This window comes from Crotalus tigris, unplaced genomic scaffold (assembly GCF_016545835.1).
Source record: "Crotalus tigris isolate CLP2741 ecotype Arizona unplaced genomic scaffold, ASM1654583v1 scf7180000023888.79487, whole genome shotgun sequence".
In the NCBI taxonomy this organism is placed as follows: domain Eukaryota; kingdom Metazoa; phylum Chordata; class Lepidosauria; order Squamata; family Viperidae; genus Crotalus; species Crotalus tigris.
In genome coordinates this window covers 7,324-24,145 of record NW_024100250.1, presented here as the reverse complement: position 1 = coordinate 24,145, position 16,822 = coordinate 7,324, and the positions used below count along the sequence as shown (strand labels likewise).

The 16,822-nt window shown below is 39.4% G+C and overlaps 1 protein-coding gene across 1 annotated transcript in view; it reads right to left on the bottom strand.

Annotated features, from left to right (window-relative positions):
• Positions 1-16,602, bottom strand: part of LOC120298442 (quinone oxidoreductase-like protein 2) — a 29,918-nt gene extending 13,316 nt beyond the window's left edge. The window contains 3 exon segments of the mRNA XM_039322215.1: positions 4,678-4,834; positions 12,806-13,791; positions 13,931-16,602. Of these exon segments, the coding sequence (XP_039178149.1) occupies positions 4,678-4,834; positions 12,806-12,861 (213 nt within the window). The 5' untranslated portion in view covers positions 12,862-13,791; positions 13,931-16,602.
• Between the last annotated feature and the right edge of the window lie 220 nt (positions 16,603-16,822).

The window sequence follows — 16,822 nt, the reverse complement described above, 5'->3', positions numbered from 1 at the left end:
AAAAACTAGAAAAAACCTTACAACTTAAATAAACATCAAACAATTATAAATACATTCAAAAAACAAAATTTTAAATACTTTAATTCCAATATATAAAAACAAAACAAAACAATAGTTCTAATCATTACCTTAAACATAAATTATTCAAAAGCTAAATAATACTTTTTAATCTCATCTTTTCCACACCAAAAAATATTTCTCTTGCGATTGATCTTTCAAATAAGCCGAAATTTTTGCCATTTCAGATAAATAAGAAACTTTAAGAAACCATTCCTCTAAAGTAGGCAAAAACTCCTTCTTCCAGTATTACCCTATCAGCAGCTTTGCCGCTATAATTAAATTCAACATTAAAATAATTTCTTTATCATCACAATCAACAATAATGCCTAATAAAAACAATTGTGGTGTAAATTTTATCCTTCTATTAAAAATTCTTTGAATGTTCCACCAAATCTTAATCCAAAAAGCCTTTATATTTTTACATGACCACCAAATATGATAACACGTTGCATCCAAACAACCACATCTCCAACATTTAGGCTGCAGATTTGGATACATATGAGACATCTTTTGTGGATCAAGGTGCCACCTATAAAACATTTTATAAAAATTTTCTCGTAAATTTTGAGCTTGCGTAAATTTAACATTCCTCACCCAAATTATCTCCCATGTATCTAATAAAATCGGCTCTTCAAAATTTTGAGCCCATTTGACCATACAATCTTTAACTAATTCTGTTTCTGAATCCAATTCCATTAAAACACCATAAATTCTTTTTATATGAGTTCGACTTTGGTCTTTAATTTGTTTCAACAGATTCACATCCTCCCTGTTCAAACCCAGTTTTTGATCTATCCTCCACCTTTCTAATAATTGTCTGTACTGAAACCAAGAATAATTAATATTTTCTTGTAATAATTCATCCATAGATTTTAATTGCCAATTTTTCCCATCCCAATTAAGTAATTGTTTAAAAGAAATGCTCTCCATCTTCACTCCTTTTCTTATTCCTTCTATTGCATGCCCTGGAATTGCCCACAATGGAATTTTAGAATCTGTTCTATAATATTTCTTCCAAACTCGCAATAAAGAAATTCTTAAAATATGAGACTTAAAAACCCTATCCACCTTTTTATTATATATTAAATAGGCATGCCATCCATATAATAAATCCCATCCCTCCAAAAGGAGTATATTTACATTTGTTAGATTAATCCAATCACTAATCAGTGTTAAAACCACCGCATCATAATACAGTTTCAAATTCGGTATCTTGAGTCCACCTCTCTCTCGAACATCTTGTATAATTTTAAGTTTTACTCATGGTTTTTCCCCGCCCAAATAAATTTATTAATACCTTTCTGCCATTCTTCTAAATTTACCTCTTTCTTTAAAATAGGTATCATTTGAAACAAAAAAAGAAACTTCGGCAAAACATTCATTTTAACCGCAGCAATTCTCCCCAACAAAGATAATTGCAATTTTTTCCAATCATTCAAATCTTTCTGTATTTTAAACCACAACTTTTCATAATTATTTTTATACAATTTTATATTAGAAGCAGATAAAAATACCTCCAAATATTTAACCTTTTTTACAGCTCTGGGAAGGAGGGGGGAGGGTGATGGGGGGGAAGGGGGGTGGGAGAGGGGGATTATTTTATTGTAAAACTGTACAAATTTTCAATAAAAAAAAAAAAGAATTCTCATAATATTCCTGGCTGCTGTTTTGTGCAAGGGAAGAAGAGACCAAGAAAAAAAAAGTGGATTCCTCATCTGAATCCTGCTTCCTTTCCACAAGATCTATACACTGATTGCCAGAAAATGAAGGGAGTGGGGAAATTGGGGTTGTGCATGTCTTTGAGTTAGTATTGTCTCCAGGCAACTGACTGGACAAGTCCCTGTGGTTTTCTTGGAAAGATTTTTCAGAAGTAGATTGCCATTGCCTCCTTCCTGGAGCTAAGAGAGAGTGACTGGCCCACAGTCATCTAACTGGTCTTGTGCCTAAGATGGACTAGAAGTCATGGTCTCCTGTTTTCTAACCACTACTCCAAACTGGCTCTCTAGAGCAGAAGCCCCCAACCTTTTGGGCACCAGGGACTGGTTCCATGGAGAAAGGTTTTTCCACAGACCGGAGGGGGAATGGTTTCGTGTGCTGCCTGCATCCCATGAATGGGGCTTTGCTTGTTTACACAGCCCGGTTTCTGACATGCCACGGCCCGGTGCTGGTCCATAGGCCAGGGGTTGGGGACCCCTTCTCTAGAGAATAAACTAGAGATATTGCATAAAGCAATCTGGTGAACAAATACCTGTCCTATCAATTCTGTCTAGCAGAAAGAATTTTTACTAAACTGATATTATAAACCCAGTTTCTTCTTAGGTTACAAATATACCTTAAATTATTCATAAAAATAGGCATATGTTCCTAGATTCCTAAAAAGAAGTTCTATGGATCCGTAAGCTTTGTCAGTCATTTGCAAGATTTGGTCAAAACTATTAGGATTAAGCATAATATTACAGATAGGCCCGAAGCTTCTAGAAGTGAAAATAATATATACCAAGATCTGAACAAGCTTCTAAGTTCGAGAAAAACTACTGTCTTGGGTAATTTTTTTGCGGTTTAATGTTAACCCAATTAAATGTAGTAAGGATTTAACTACCACCAAATTTTTTATTTCTGCTTTTCAATAGGACATTATTTTTTTTATTGTCTATTAATCATGTTGCCAGCCTTTTTATGGTGTCTTTATGAGCTGTCTGAGTAGTAAATGACATGCTGCCTTTTCAAAGCATATCAGTTTTGATTACTGCATTGCAAACATTATACAGCTTCCATGACCTAATCAACAAGACATCCACAACTCTGAAAAATGCCAGCTCTCTGTGAAAAATCCTCATTTGCATTCTCTTAGAATAAGCACAGCCACTTTTCCCATATGGATCACTGCATATTAAAAACCCCTAGCTTAATATCTCAAAATATGATTGAAGAAGACATTCTTTGCTTTAAAAGCCCCACCTATGATCAATTTAACAAACAGATAAAATAAAATGGGTAAAATATAATTTATAAATGCAATTATTTTCCCAAGGACTATTTATGTTAATCATCACCTTAAAGACTAACCATAACTCAATAGCATAAACCTTCACAGATTATATTCCACACCTTCAGATATAGTCAGTAAATGCTGCCAGAAAGTCATTTTTGGAAGATAATAACAAGAGGAGAGGATGGTTTATCTTTGTTTCAAATACACACATGCCCCCTAGTTATTTCAAACACCAAGGAAAAACTAATGTCTGGTCTTTCAAAGCTTAAAAATGTTTTCCCTCATTTATGGGGAAATGTGTGGTAGCAGTTATGGTTCACAAAACAGGGAAATTTTATTTTGTCTTTACGAAAATAATGTTCTTTCTCTCTCTCTCTCCCTCAACCTATATTTCATGCTTTCCAGTTACAGGATCACTTTTCTACTATACATAGCAAGCAGATATAGCATATACATGATATGGCTTCTGGTTATCAAGTAATGATAAAGCAAACAATATTTATTGTTATTTACACACAGAGATCAATTAAAGTCATTGTTATGGAATCCTTGGTGCTCTCTGAGCTTGGTTCTTTTCTTGCAGATGTTTCATTATCCAACTAAGTAACATCATCAGTGCTATAAGGGAGTTGGGTTTACTCTCATTTTATAAACTAGTGGCTTGCCATGTCTGTGTTGCTGTTGTTTATTATTACCATAAATGCCGGCGTATAAGACGACTTCCGCAAGCGCTGAAATCGGTGCCAAAGACGGGGGTCGTCTTATACGCCGGAAATACTGGTAGTTTCCGGCGTATAAGACGACATTCTAGGAATGCGGCCCGGCTATAAAGACGGGGGTCGTCTTATATGCCGGGTCGCCTAATACGCCGGCATATACGGTAGCTTGTTTGTCTGAGTTGTCAGAACGTACCAAGAACCTAAGATTTCAATCCTGAACTACAAATGTTCTATTCCATCAAAGTCACTGGTTTTCATTAACAATAGGGAATAAGACTGGCCATGAGTCTCCTTGTTCAATGCCACCGTAACAGTTGCTGAACGAGTGATTGTGAACCAAAGACTACCTGTAAATGAATCAGTAAGCTAGAAACTATTTGCACAGATTAGTAAATTATTTATAAAACTGTAGTGATAGTACAATTTTCTTTCAACCATTTTGTTTGACTTCCTTTCCAGAAGCCCTTTAAGAAAGACAAATCACATTATTTACTAAGGCCAGATGAGAGCTTATATCTAGGAAATGGGCCATGAGACAAGATGATAAAAATCCAAGGGGGAAAAAGGAAGGGAAGAAAAGGGTATAGCTATATTCATGCAACATCTGCAGCAAGTTAGTCTTAACTGGAAAATAGGTGTAATCCAATTGCATCCCGCAGTTTTGAACTGTATTCAAAGAGTCCAGTTTAGATTCCTCTCAAAGTCTGACAATAAAAAGAAAAAGAAGCCTTATCAGAGATCTGAATGGAATGTTTCCAATGGCCTACATCGAAAAGGCCGAAGACCACACTAAGCCCAAATTGTTTGAAACAAACATTCATGGTAATCTAAATCCTACAAACAAAACCATCTTGACTGATCATGTAGGAGAACTTTCGACCCAAGTATTGTTACTTGCTTGCTTACCTCGTGTGACTGAAGCAAAGCAGATGGGACATCCCTAACAACCAATGGCTTTTTCAGTTCAGTGCACAGTACTGCTCGAAAGGTCCTCTGGGGCTGCAAGAAGACAATGCTGCCTGGAGAAATGGGGTTCCATGATTTGAGGCCAAAAATATTCTTCCTGTAAAAACAGAGGCAATGGATTCTCACAGACCCAGCTTACTCATTTTTTCTTTAACCTTCTTTTTAAATAAAACGTCTTTTCATTAATCTGGCATTTGCAAATGCAAGGGATCATAAGATCCATTTGTTATAATTGCAAACTTGTGCAATTATAACATTCTCGGGAACATTATTGTTATATTCACCTAAATGTGATTTGAGGTCCTCTCCGGATCTTCCCAAATAAAACCACATAAGGTTGCGATCTATAGCAGGGGTCCCCAGCCTCTGGTCCGTGGACTGGCCCTGGCCCATGGCATGCCAGAAACCAGGCTGCGTAAACAAGCAAAGCCCCATCTACAGGATGCAGACAGTACATGAAACAACGCCTCCTCTGGTCTGCAGAAAAACTTCTCTCCATGGAACCAGACCCTGATGCCCAAAAAGTTGGGGACCTCTGGTCTATAGGACAGCTATATGCAAAGTATTATCATCAGTTTTGTTTATCACCAGTGGTTAAGGCACCAAACTAAAAACTACAAGACTATGAGGTTTAGTCTTGCCTTAGGCACAAAACCAGCTGGGTGACCATGGACTAGTCCAGGGGTAGGCAACCTCGGCTCTTTTATGACTCATGGACTTCAACTTCCAGAATTCCTGAGTCAGCATATGCTGACTCAGGAATTCTGGGAGTTGAAGTCCATGAGTCATAAAAGAGCTAAGGTTGCCTACCCCTGGACTAGTCGTTCTCTGTCAGCCCTAGGAAGAAGGCAATGGTAAATTACAGGTAGTCCTTGACTTACAACAATTCATTTAGTGACTGTTCAAAGTTACAACAGCACTGAAAAAAGTGAGTTATGACCATTTTTCACAGTTACGACTTTTGCAGCATCCTCATGGTCACGTGATCAAAATTCAGATGCTTGACAACTGGTTCATATTTATGACGGTTGCAGGGTCCTGGGGTTATGTGATCACTCTTTGTGACCTTCTGACAAGCAAAGTCAACGGGGAAACCAAATTCATTTAACAACCAGGTTACTAACTTAACAACTGCAGCGAGTCACTTAACAACAGTAGCAAAAAAAAGTCATAAATTGGGGCAAGAAATGTCATAAAACTCACTTAAGAAATGTCTCACCTAAGAACAGAAATTTTGGGCTCAGTTGTGGTTGTAAGTTGAGGACTACCTGTATTTCTAAAACACCTTGCCAAGAAAACTGTAGGGACTTGTCAAGGCAGTCTTAAAAGCATTGCACAAACCCTCCCAAAAATCTCCCCACTGCTCAGTATCCAGGTTCTCCAGACTAAATGTATTGTATCTACCAATTTCAATCTTTCCACATAAAATTGATTTTCCAGGTCACTGCCCATCACAGTTTCTTTTCAATGAATACTTTCATTTATTTGCAGCATTCCTACTGTGAAACAAAAGCATATGGACATGTCGAAAGCCTTTACCCTTTGTTTTCCCTGAATGTGCACAAAGACAACAATGCAGTAGAATGCATATGGTGATCAAACTAAAGATACCACAGTGGTGTTCTATCTCAGTCTCTCCTGGGTGCCTTTGACTCAGAATACTTAGAATACTTATTCATTCCATTCAATATAGAATGAATAAGTATTTACACCTAGTTGGAGCTTGCTAAATGATAATTTATTTCAGCTAAAGCTTTGCTTTCCCAATCTCCCTTAGGTTTCCTAACTCAGTATGGTAATGCTAGCAGCAACCATCACTATTTTCTTTACTTTGTGAATTCAATTTTTCTCCAGTTTTGTTATTTAAAACTCACCTACTGCAAACAATATCCTCATCCCAGAACAGTTTTTATTCAGTAAAATAGACTGCAGCCCATAAAATATTGTAACTTTGTTCATCTGTGAAATACACAAAGACTTCCTGTTTTAGATGTCTTGAAAGATAAATAATCAGATTATAAAAATCTCTTAATGGGAATTCAAATTTCTCAGTCTGGAAGTCTCCCAACCTCCATAAAATAAGATTGCAGAAAATAAATTGTTTTTTATCTTGTTAAGTGCTAAATAATAAATGTTTCATCTAATTTTAAAAAGCAATGTATCATTTCTGAGTTTGTTTTTCTATTTTTGAATTTGTCTCTTTAGCAAATATATCCATTTAGAAGTGTGGCTGAATTTGGCTCCTATGCACAGCCTGAGATCAACTTAACTAGTTTTAAGGCATTAGGTAATGCCACATACACAAACATAACACAAAATCCTCCAGTTTCTCCAAAGGCATAGAAGTCTGAACTGTCCACACAAACATTCAGGCAAAGAGAACACAGTTAATGGCAACATTCCCTTTCAGATATACACATGTCTTCTACCACAGAGCTCCCCAACCTTTCCAGGTTGGTAGCTCGGAGGGAAATGGAGGCACAGGGAAATGTATCACACACCCATGCCCATGCGCAAAACAAGCATGTGTATGGCAGCAACACGAGTGCCCATGCCCATGCGCAAGCAGACCGCATGCACCCACAGCAACGCTGATGGTAGTTCTGGCGCCCATGTGCATAAGCAAATGGGCCGCTAGTGCCCACATGACACTGGTGGTGGCGCTAGCATCCTGCACATGCACAAATGGGGCCGCTAGCACCTGCGCAGTGGCACTAGTGTGAATGGAGAGGGTGCATGCACACATGTGCGCACTCACCAGCCATTCCCATGACCCAGTGGCCAAGAGGCCATGGACCAGTACCAGGCTGCAGCCCACAGGTTGGGGACCCGTTCTAGCATGTATGATTTTGCAAGATGGAAGTCCAATGGAAGACAGGGACAGGCATGACTTATAAGAACAAAATAGCCATCTCATCAGAAATTAAGTGTATCATCTAAAAAAAAAAGCCCATAGAGTAATTTGTCTCAGGCTAGCATAATTATTTATCATGAATGTGCCTAACAGTTAGGTTCCATTTTGTGCATCCAGTCTTAATGTGTGCCCATTAAGAAATTGCAAAAACTATTTGTTAGCTGGCGGTTTTCTTTATTACAATCTGCAGAAGAACAATGAACCCAAATAACTCCCAGAGGATTTGACCCTACCGATAAACCCTTGGAGGAAGACAAGTGGAGGTATGTCACACACAGAAGGAAACATAACACTCAAAGAAAGAAACAACATGCAACAAACAAACCCCTTCTGCCCTTAGAAGGAAACTTGCAGACCCACAACCTATCCTTCAGACATGAAGACACCTAGCAAAGAAACAACTTCAAATAATCCTAAAAAAGTCACCTCAAATATCCCTTAAAAAGCCACATCAACAAACACACCTTAGACAACCAGAAAAGCACCCCAGACTGCAGTGCCCCCCCACAAAAAAGGTGAGTGTTGGTAATAGGAGATTCTATTCTCAAAGGAACAGAATCATCCACCTGCAGATGAAACATACAATCCAGGGAGGTATGCTGTCTCCCTGGAGCAAAAATCAAAGATGTGGAGCCCTGAGAACCTAACCAAAATAATTAGGCCCACAGATTACTACCTCCTCCTCCTCCACATTGGAACAAACAACCTGTAGTGAAAAACTACAAACAACTAGGCAACAAAGTGAAGAAGCTAGGAGCACAAGTAGTGTTCTCGTCAGTGCTCCCAACAAAAGGCCAACACCTATTGAGGGAAAAAAGAATTTTAGAAATAAACCACTGGCTAAAGGGTTGGTGTCACAAAGAAAACTTTGGTTTCCTGGATTACGGACTGCAGTTTCTACATGAGGGACTCTTGGCAAGGGGTGGACTACACCTCATGAAAACAGGCAAAAATGTACTTGGAAAAAGACTGGGCCAACTCATCAGGTGGGCTTTAAACTAAAACTGAGAGGGGACGGTGACCAATCTCTAGAATCTCTAGAACCCAAAACCAATCACAAATCCCAAGAAAACAAACCAAACAATGAGTGTTGAGAAAAAAGAAACAACAATCAGGAAATATAGGAATCATACCCACGGACAGGCATAAAAGCCTTAAATGCTTATACACAAATGCTCGAAGCTTGGGGAACAAACAGGGCAAACTAGAAGCAATAGTACACGAGGGGGGGGGTATGACATAGTTGGCATAACAGAAACCTGGTGGGACAAAACCCGTGAATGGAATAGACAGATGGATGGATACAAATTGTTCAAAAGAAACATCTACAAAAAGAGGAGGGAGAGTTGCACTATATGTAAGAGAACACTACATATCTGCAGAAATGCACATGACCCAAGACAAAATCTCTCCAGAATGTATATGGGTCAATATAAAAGAGAAAATAAGTGATATTACCATAGGTGTATATTCAGTGGTGGGATTCAAATATGTGAACAACCAGTTCTCTGTGTGGATGCCACTTCTGGAAGTCCATTCTAGGCCTGGGCAACAAAAAATTAGCTACTGGTTCTGCTGAAGTGGTGCAAACCAGCTGAATCCCACCACTGTATATATTACAGGCCACCCAACCAACCAGAAGAAACAGATGAACTCTTTGCCAACCAGTTAACAAATGTATGCAGGAAACATACCACAGTATTAATGGGAGACTTCAACTATCCAGATATCAACTGGGAAACTAACTCTGCAGTTAGCGGGAGATTCCTAACCAACCTAGCCGACAACTTTGTCACCCAAAAGGTGAGGAGGGAACTAGACGCAAAGTTATACTGGACTTAATCCTTACAAATAGAGAAGAAGTGATAGAGGGAATCTAAATTGCCGGAATTTAGTGACCACGTCATACTGGAATTTAATATAGAAAGCAATCCAACCAATGTCCTAAACTTCAAAAGAGCCGACTTTGACAAGCTCAGAAAGAACCTAGGAAAGATCCTATGGATCAAAATTCTAAAGGGGAAAATAACCCAAGAAGCATGGGAAACCCTGAAAAGCAGGATCACAAAAGCCCACATCAGCACAATACCACTGAGAAAGAAAAACAAAAAATCCAGGAAGAAACCAGCATGGCTGCACAAAGATTTCACTAACAAATTAAAAGACAAAAAGGACAAATAGAAAAAATGGAAAGAGAGGCACATAACCAAGGCCGATTATCAGCAGACAGCCAGAACATGCAAAGAAGTCAGGAAAGCAAAGGCTCAGAATGAACGAAGACTTGCAACAGAAATCAAGGACAATAAAAAGGTTCCTTCCAACACATTAACAACAACAAAAAAAGTCAAGGAAACTGTAGGCCCATTAAAGCGAGAAGATGAGTTTCTTAACTCATACTTTGCATCAATCGTCAAACAAAAATAAACCATAGCCTAACACACCCAAAAAAAACAAACCACTGCAAGACATACTAGAAACAAAAATCAAAATAAGCAAGAACATGATAAGAGAACACCTATCCAATCTTGACGAATACAAATCACCAGGCAGATGTTATCTCAGAACCGTTATACCACATCTTCCACAAATCCTGGAGTATCGGGGAAGTACCCAAGGATTGGAAAAGGGCTGATGTGGTCCCCATCTTTAAGAAAGGGGGGAAAAAACGACCCAGGAAACTACAGACCAATCAGTTTAATATCAATACCTGGGAAGATCCTAGAAAAGATTATCAAAAAACAGATCTGCAAACAACTAGTAGCAAACAAAGTCATAACTAGCACGGGTTTGTTAAAAACAGATCATGCCAGACCAATCTGATCTCATTCTTCAATAAAGTGACTAAACTAGTAGTCCAGCGAAACACAGTGGATGTAGTATACCTAGATTTCAGTAAGGCATTTGATAAAGTAGACTACAACCTACTCCTTGATAAACTAGAAAAAGGTGGAATAGACAACATCACCACCAGATGGATCTGTAGCTGGCTCCTAAACCACACTCAACGAGTAGTCCTCAATGGCACTACATCCACATGGAGAGAAGTAAGCAGTGGGGTATCACAAGGTTCCGTCTTAGGCCCAGTATTCTTCAACATCTTCATAAATGACTTAGACGAGGGAATTGAAGGGGAACTCATCAAATTAGCAGATGACACCAAACTGTCAGTAGTAGTCAAAACCTCAGAAGACAAACAGGATCCAGAAAGATCTTGACAAACTTGAATAATGGGCCCTATCCAACAAAATGAGTTTCAATGTGGAGAAAAGCAAAGTCTTACACTCAGGCAGGAAAAACCAAAGAAGCAAATACAGATTGGGCAAGACCTAGCTTGGAGGCAGTAATTGTGAGAAGGACCTTGGAGTCCTGGTGGACGATCACTTAACTATGAGCCAGAAGTGTGCAGCAGCAACTAAAAAAGCTAATGCAATCCTGGGTTGTATAAACAGAGGCATAGAATCAAGATCATGCGAAGTACTAGTACCACTTTATAAAGCCCTAGTAAGACCACATCTTGAATACTGCCAATTTTGGTCACCATATCACAAAAAAGATGTTGAGAGTCTGGAAAAAATTCAGAGAAGAGCAACTAAGATGATCAAAGGCCTGGAGACCAAAATGTACGAAGAACGGCTGAGGAACTTGGGTTTGGCCAGTCTAAAGAAAAGAAGAAATAGGGGAGACAATATAGCAGTATTCCAGTATCTGAGGGGCTGCCACAAAGAAGAGGGGTCAGGTTATTCACCAGAGCACCAGAGGGAAGGACAAGAAACAATGGTTGGAAGCTGATCAAGGAGAGGAAGCAACCTGGAATTAAGGAGAAACTTCCTGACAATCAACCAGTGGAACAGCTTATCCCCAGAAATCATGGGTGCTCCATCGCTGAAAGTTTTTAAAAAGAGAGTGGACAATAACCTGTCTGAGATGGTATAGGTCCTCCTACTTGAGCAGGGGACTGGACTAGAAGACCTCCAAGGTCTATTTCTATTTTATTCTATTTGAGTAGGCTGCCAAGAGATGGGCCAAGTCAGCACCTGACAGCTTTATACTAAATCTAGTGAACTAAATAATGAAGAGAAGGGACACTCACTGCAGTCTGGACAGGCTGTGTGGACCTAATTTCTTAAGTATTTGTATGTGTGCAACCGCACTCAGTTGTTACTGACCAGGTTCTTAATAGGAATTGAGTACAGATACACAATCCAGATACCAAAATGTGCACAAGTTGCACTGTCTTCTGCTGATCCTGTAGCAAATGATTTAAGAGGAAGTAGAGAAATGTTGCACTGAAAAAGAAATAGGGAAGCAACAGAATCCAGAAGAGTTGCAAGCAGAGAGGGCCAAGGCAAAAAGAAACAAAAGCATGTTGGAAAAATATAGAAAAAGTACAAAAGCTTGAGAAGAGTTAGAATGACAGAAAGCAGGCTGAGGAAATGCTGGGACCCCAGGAGCTCCCATGAACTTGAATATGCTAAGATTAGGTGGGGACATATGGATTATGAAAGGGCCATTGAGTTCTCATGTAGTGGGAAGCCACAAATTTGGTAAAGGGGCCACCCAAGCAGCAGATACAAAGTGAGACAGAGCATCAATACCACTTGCTACTATTATGAAATTCAGTATCTGGCTTGCAGGGGGGAGAAGTATGACACACCTTTAATAGTAACTTCTGCATTTTTATTCAATTCCTCTATTGCATCCCTATATTTTTTCATTACAAAAAATCTCAGGGGAGGGCCGTGAATGGGGACGCTGGATTTATAGAATAGAAAACACTGAATTTTTGAAATGACTAAAAGTGTCAGTTCATTCAGTGCTACTGAATAAACCGCAGACCCCGCTAATGTTTTTGGTACGCGGGATTCATATTAAGGTTCAGCCCTCTATGAGTTGATCTCACGAAATTCAATGTTTGCTTCTGAAACGGACAGGCAAAGCTCCAATCAGTCAATCTCATTTAATCCAATAAAACTAGCCGAGGAACAAAAGTGGAGATAATAGAAAGAGACAGTTGGGAAAGAAAAAGCAAAACTCGATTTCCCAATGGCCAAGCTGGAAGAAGATGTTGGCTTGCAGGAGGGTTAAAAGAAGAGAGGAAGGCGGGTGGTTAGAGACTGGGGAAAGAGGGTATTTCCGATTAGCAAAAAGCTGCACCTGCGGCACGCCAACCGGGAAGCTCTCCTAGCGGCCAGGCCCCAACGCAGCAACATGCCTCCGCTCGCTATCGCCAGGCCGCCCAGGGAAGGCAAACCTAGCCGTCTTGGGCGGCGCCTGGCTTCCGCATCCGCTTCATCCGTCAGATTAATTCCCGTAGGCTTTGTGCTTACTTCCCACTGGAAGTTTCCGCCCACTCAATGAACTTCTTAGCCTAATGGAGTCGGAGGGAATCTTCCCCGCCTGTCCTTGATGGGTTTCTTTCCAGTAACCAAGCGACTGTTCCGCGGGACTCAACAAAATCGCCGTTTTCAAAAGCGGTCGCAGGAGTGGCCAGTTTGGACGAGTCAATGGCCCATTAAAGATTAAGAGGAGTTGAAAACCAAATTCGCGCACCGCTGCGCTTGCCTGTTTCCGCTTGGTCCGGAGAGGAGCTGTAACGGTCAGCCTCAAAGAGATTCCGGCACATGCAGCAGGACGAAGTGGGCCGTGTGTGGAAACTTGAGTCGACCCCCTCGGTCTCTGCCTAGATCTGCGTCTGTAGCGTAGAGGTCAGTTGCAGGAAAGGAAGAGTAGCGACTACAACACAAGTTTATTGTCCATTGTGTTGTAATGTTGCAAACTACATTTCAATTACAGTAATCACATGCAAGAAATGCCTGGCGTTTTGGAGAACAATTCCCTTAGGCTTTTACTACTGGTTATGATGAATGGGACGGATGACTATTGGAGTTCAAAATATTGCGAGTATTCCTATTTCTGGCATCTGATATAAACAGACATGCCTTCTGCAATAGGATGCTTTTTTTCCCCACTTCCCAATCATAGGCAGCCCTGGGATCATTAAGACATTTACGTGTCCACCCAACTCAGACTATGACTACAACTACAACCCCCCCAATTATCAATTAAAAATGTCATTAAAATTGTTAGGAGAATTGATATCTTCATTTCTAGTTGTTTCCTATATTAGTTCCCACCAGGACCTCACCCAGTGGTGGGATTCAGCCAGTTCGTACCAGTTCGGTAGAACTGGTAGCTAATTTTTTGTTGCCCAGGCTCAGAATGAACTTCCAGAAACAGCATTCACACAGAGAACCGGTTATTCACATATCTGAATCCCACCACTGACCTCACCTCTTATTAAATTTTCTCAGGAATATTAATTTATTAGATTATCTGGACAGAAATTTACTAATCCATTATGGGATAAAGATGTGCTTACTTTTGAAAATGTACAAGGTGAATCAGGCCTTTTCATAAGAAAAACAAACCACTGACAATACAGGGCTGTTTTTATACAGATATTTCTTTTTGTAACATTTCCTAGGTTGTGGTTCTACATATTCATATGTAGAAGTGCTGTAAAAGGGAAAAAGCCTCACACTACTGTGAACAAGCTTATGAGGGATTTTAATTGTGAAAATAATAGGGAAGAAACCAAGGGTCTAGGCTAGGTCTCCAACCTTTCTGGGCTCGTAGACCAGAGGGAAGGAGAGCAGCTTCAAAATTGGAGTGCGCGCATGCAGGCTGGCACAACCCTAACGGCCCCATTTGTGTATGTGGCATGCACTGGCGCCGTGCGCATGCACAAATGGCAGTGCACCTCCCGCCCTGCGCTAGCGTCCTCGTTCAAGCCCATATGCATGCGCAAACAGGGCAAATGAGAATGTGAACCAGCCAGCCATTTCCACAGCCCCCTGGCAAAGAGCCCCGCAGCCTGGGAAAAGGATAAATGCTAGTCAGATTTCATTTGTGCTGATGTTTGTCTCTCCCTGAATGTAGATAGAGTAAAAATGCTTTATATGCCTAGTCTATATACAAAGCACATGCTCTAAATCTCTTTTATAATGGTAGAGAATTTGATGAATCCAAGTCAATTGAACATCAAGTTAGTTGGTATCTTTCTCATAAGACCTGACAATTTAGGGTTCCTTAAAAAATATTCCCCATTAAATCCTTCTCAAAATGTATTTTAGTTTCTTACAACTGTTATCCGAATTTTCAAAAGAATGGGTGTTGGAGAGGCAGAAAAGAACAACACTCAGCCCATTAAAACAAACATTGCTCCGTTCCTTGGAAGCTATGGGAAACAATGTACCTGAGTGCTTTTATTCATCTGAGAGGCCGTTTTCTCCAGCCTAGTGTTCTCCAAGTGGTTTGGACCAACTTCCTTAAATCCTTGGGGGCTTGTTATGAAATCTAGCAACACTTATGCTATGGTCATTCAAGGACATTTGAATTCATGGATGCGTTGTTTCAGTGTAACCTTTCCAGAAAATTCTACGTAATCAATTTCTACAAATTTATAATTCACTAAGCTCTGGGGTTTTAATCAGCGATAAAATTATAAATAGAAAATTAAAACAAGCAAAATAGTCTTCTCTAAATTCTAAGAGCATGTGGTTGAAAGTTAAAGGATATTGACTAGATATCCAAATGTAAATGAATAGAAGTGTAAGCCTAATGCTTGGATTACTTCTTACCATTCAAGATTTATTTCAAAATAGGCATTGACAAAATTTACACTTTATATAAAACTTTATATATTGTTAGAGATGATCCATAGATAGTAATTCAGTTGTTCCATGCAAGACCACAAAATAATTGCACCTAGCTATCTATAGTTGTGTATACCAAAAACAAAGACACTTTAAAAATGCACTCAGTTCTTGTGCCTATCTGGGCATATCCACCCAGGACAAAAGTGATTCTCTATTATCTTTTGGGGGGATATTTTTTAAAATTTCTTTGTCTGGCCCACAGACAATTCATTGGTGATTTCCTATCCAAATACTATTTAGGAGCAGCCCTATTTATTTTCAGAGCCTAGACAGTGTCTGCTTTTATTAGGCTTGAACAAAATATATCAGAAAATGCAGAAATCTTTGTCAAAGAAAAATATGTTACAAAAAGAATTCGTGTGGCTCCTGGTAACACTGTCATTAATTCAAATAAGGACATTTTGCTACTATGTTTGTTTGTTTCAATGTTCAATTCGGGCAATTTCACTCTGCAGTCTAAGCTGCTGGTCACCCCTGCTACTCCCAGCTGTTTTATAAGCCAATGTCAGAAATCCCAAGCCTGGTTTGGGCAACAGGGCCAGATGGGTGCTCAGTCCAAACTATCACCACCCAGGACGTCCATAGTTATTCCCTTGCTTCTTGTCATTCACATCCATGCAGAGAAGACAAACACTGATGGCTACCCCTGGGTAGACAGATGAACCAATGTCCTCAATTTCCTTTTACGGACTGTTTCTCACAACAGTAGTTTTTATGCTTTTCTTTTACTTTCCCAAATCATTATATACATGGATGTCTTCACATTGTCACACCATATTCCTATCACACTAGCACAGATCTTTCTTGCTTCTTTTCTCCCTATGGTACCATTTTTTATTCTGATGTCATAATAATCTAAATAACAAGGAAATAGCTTATTCTTTAATTCTTATGTTCCTCTGAAGGTTTAGAAAAATGTTGCAACAAGGAAAATCTAATAGTTTAGCCTCACAGAAACAAACCTTGAAAATTAAAAATTAAAGGGGAATGGGGGAAGGAAGTGGCCCTGGACACGGCTGACTGTTCAAGTAGGAAAACTGGCATTTTGAATCAAAGCTGAAAGTCATCCTAGGAGTAGAAAGAGGAGGACATTTATTTTTTGCATTTGGGGAGTGTGCGTGGCCTACAGTGGCAAAAGACCAAATTGAATGTGCAGATCTGTCCTTGTTGTGTTAGGCTACAAGCATAAGGTCCATGAGAAGTTTCTAGACATAGTCCATATAGCTTGGTAGCTGAACTAGACATATTTTTACACTGTGATTGTGTTTTTATTTTCAAATAAAAAGAAATCAAGCAGTCTATCCAGACTGGAATAAACATGCTTGCTTGCTTATTTATTTATTTACTTACTTATTTCACTTACTTACTTATTTACTTACTTACTTACTTACAGGATTTATATTACTTACGGGACTTAGTCTAAGCAATTAGTAATTAGTCTAAGCAATTCACA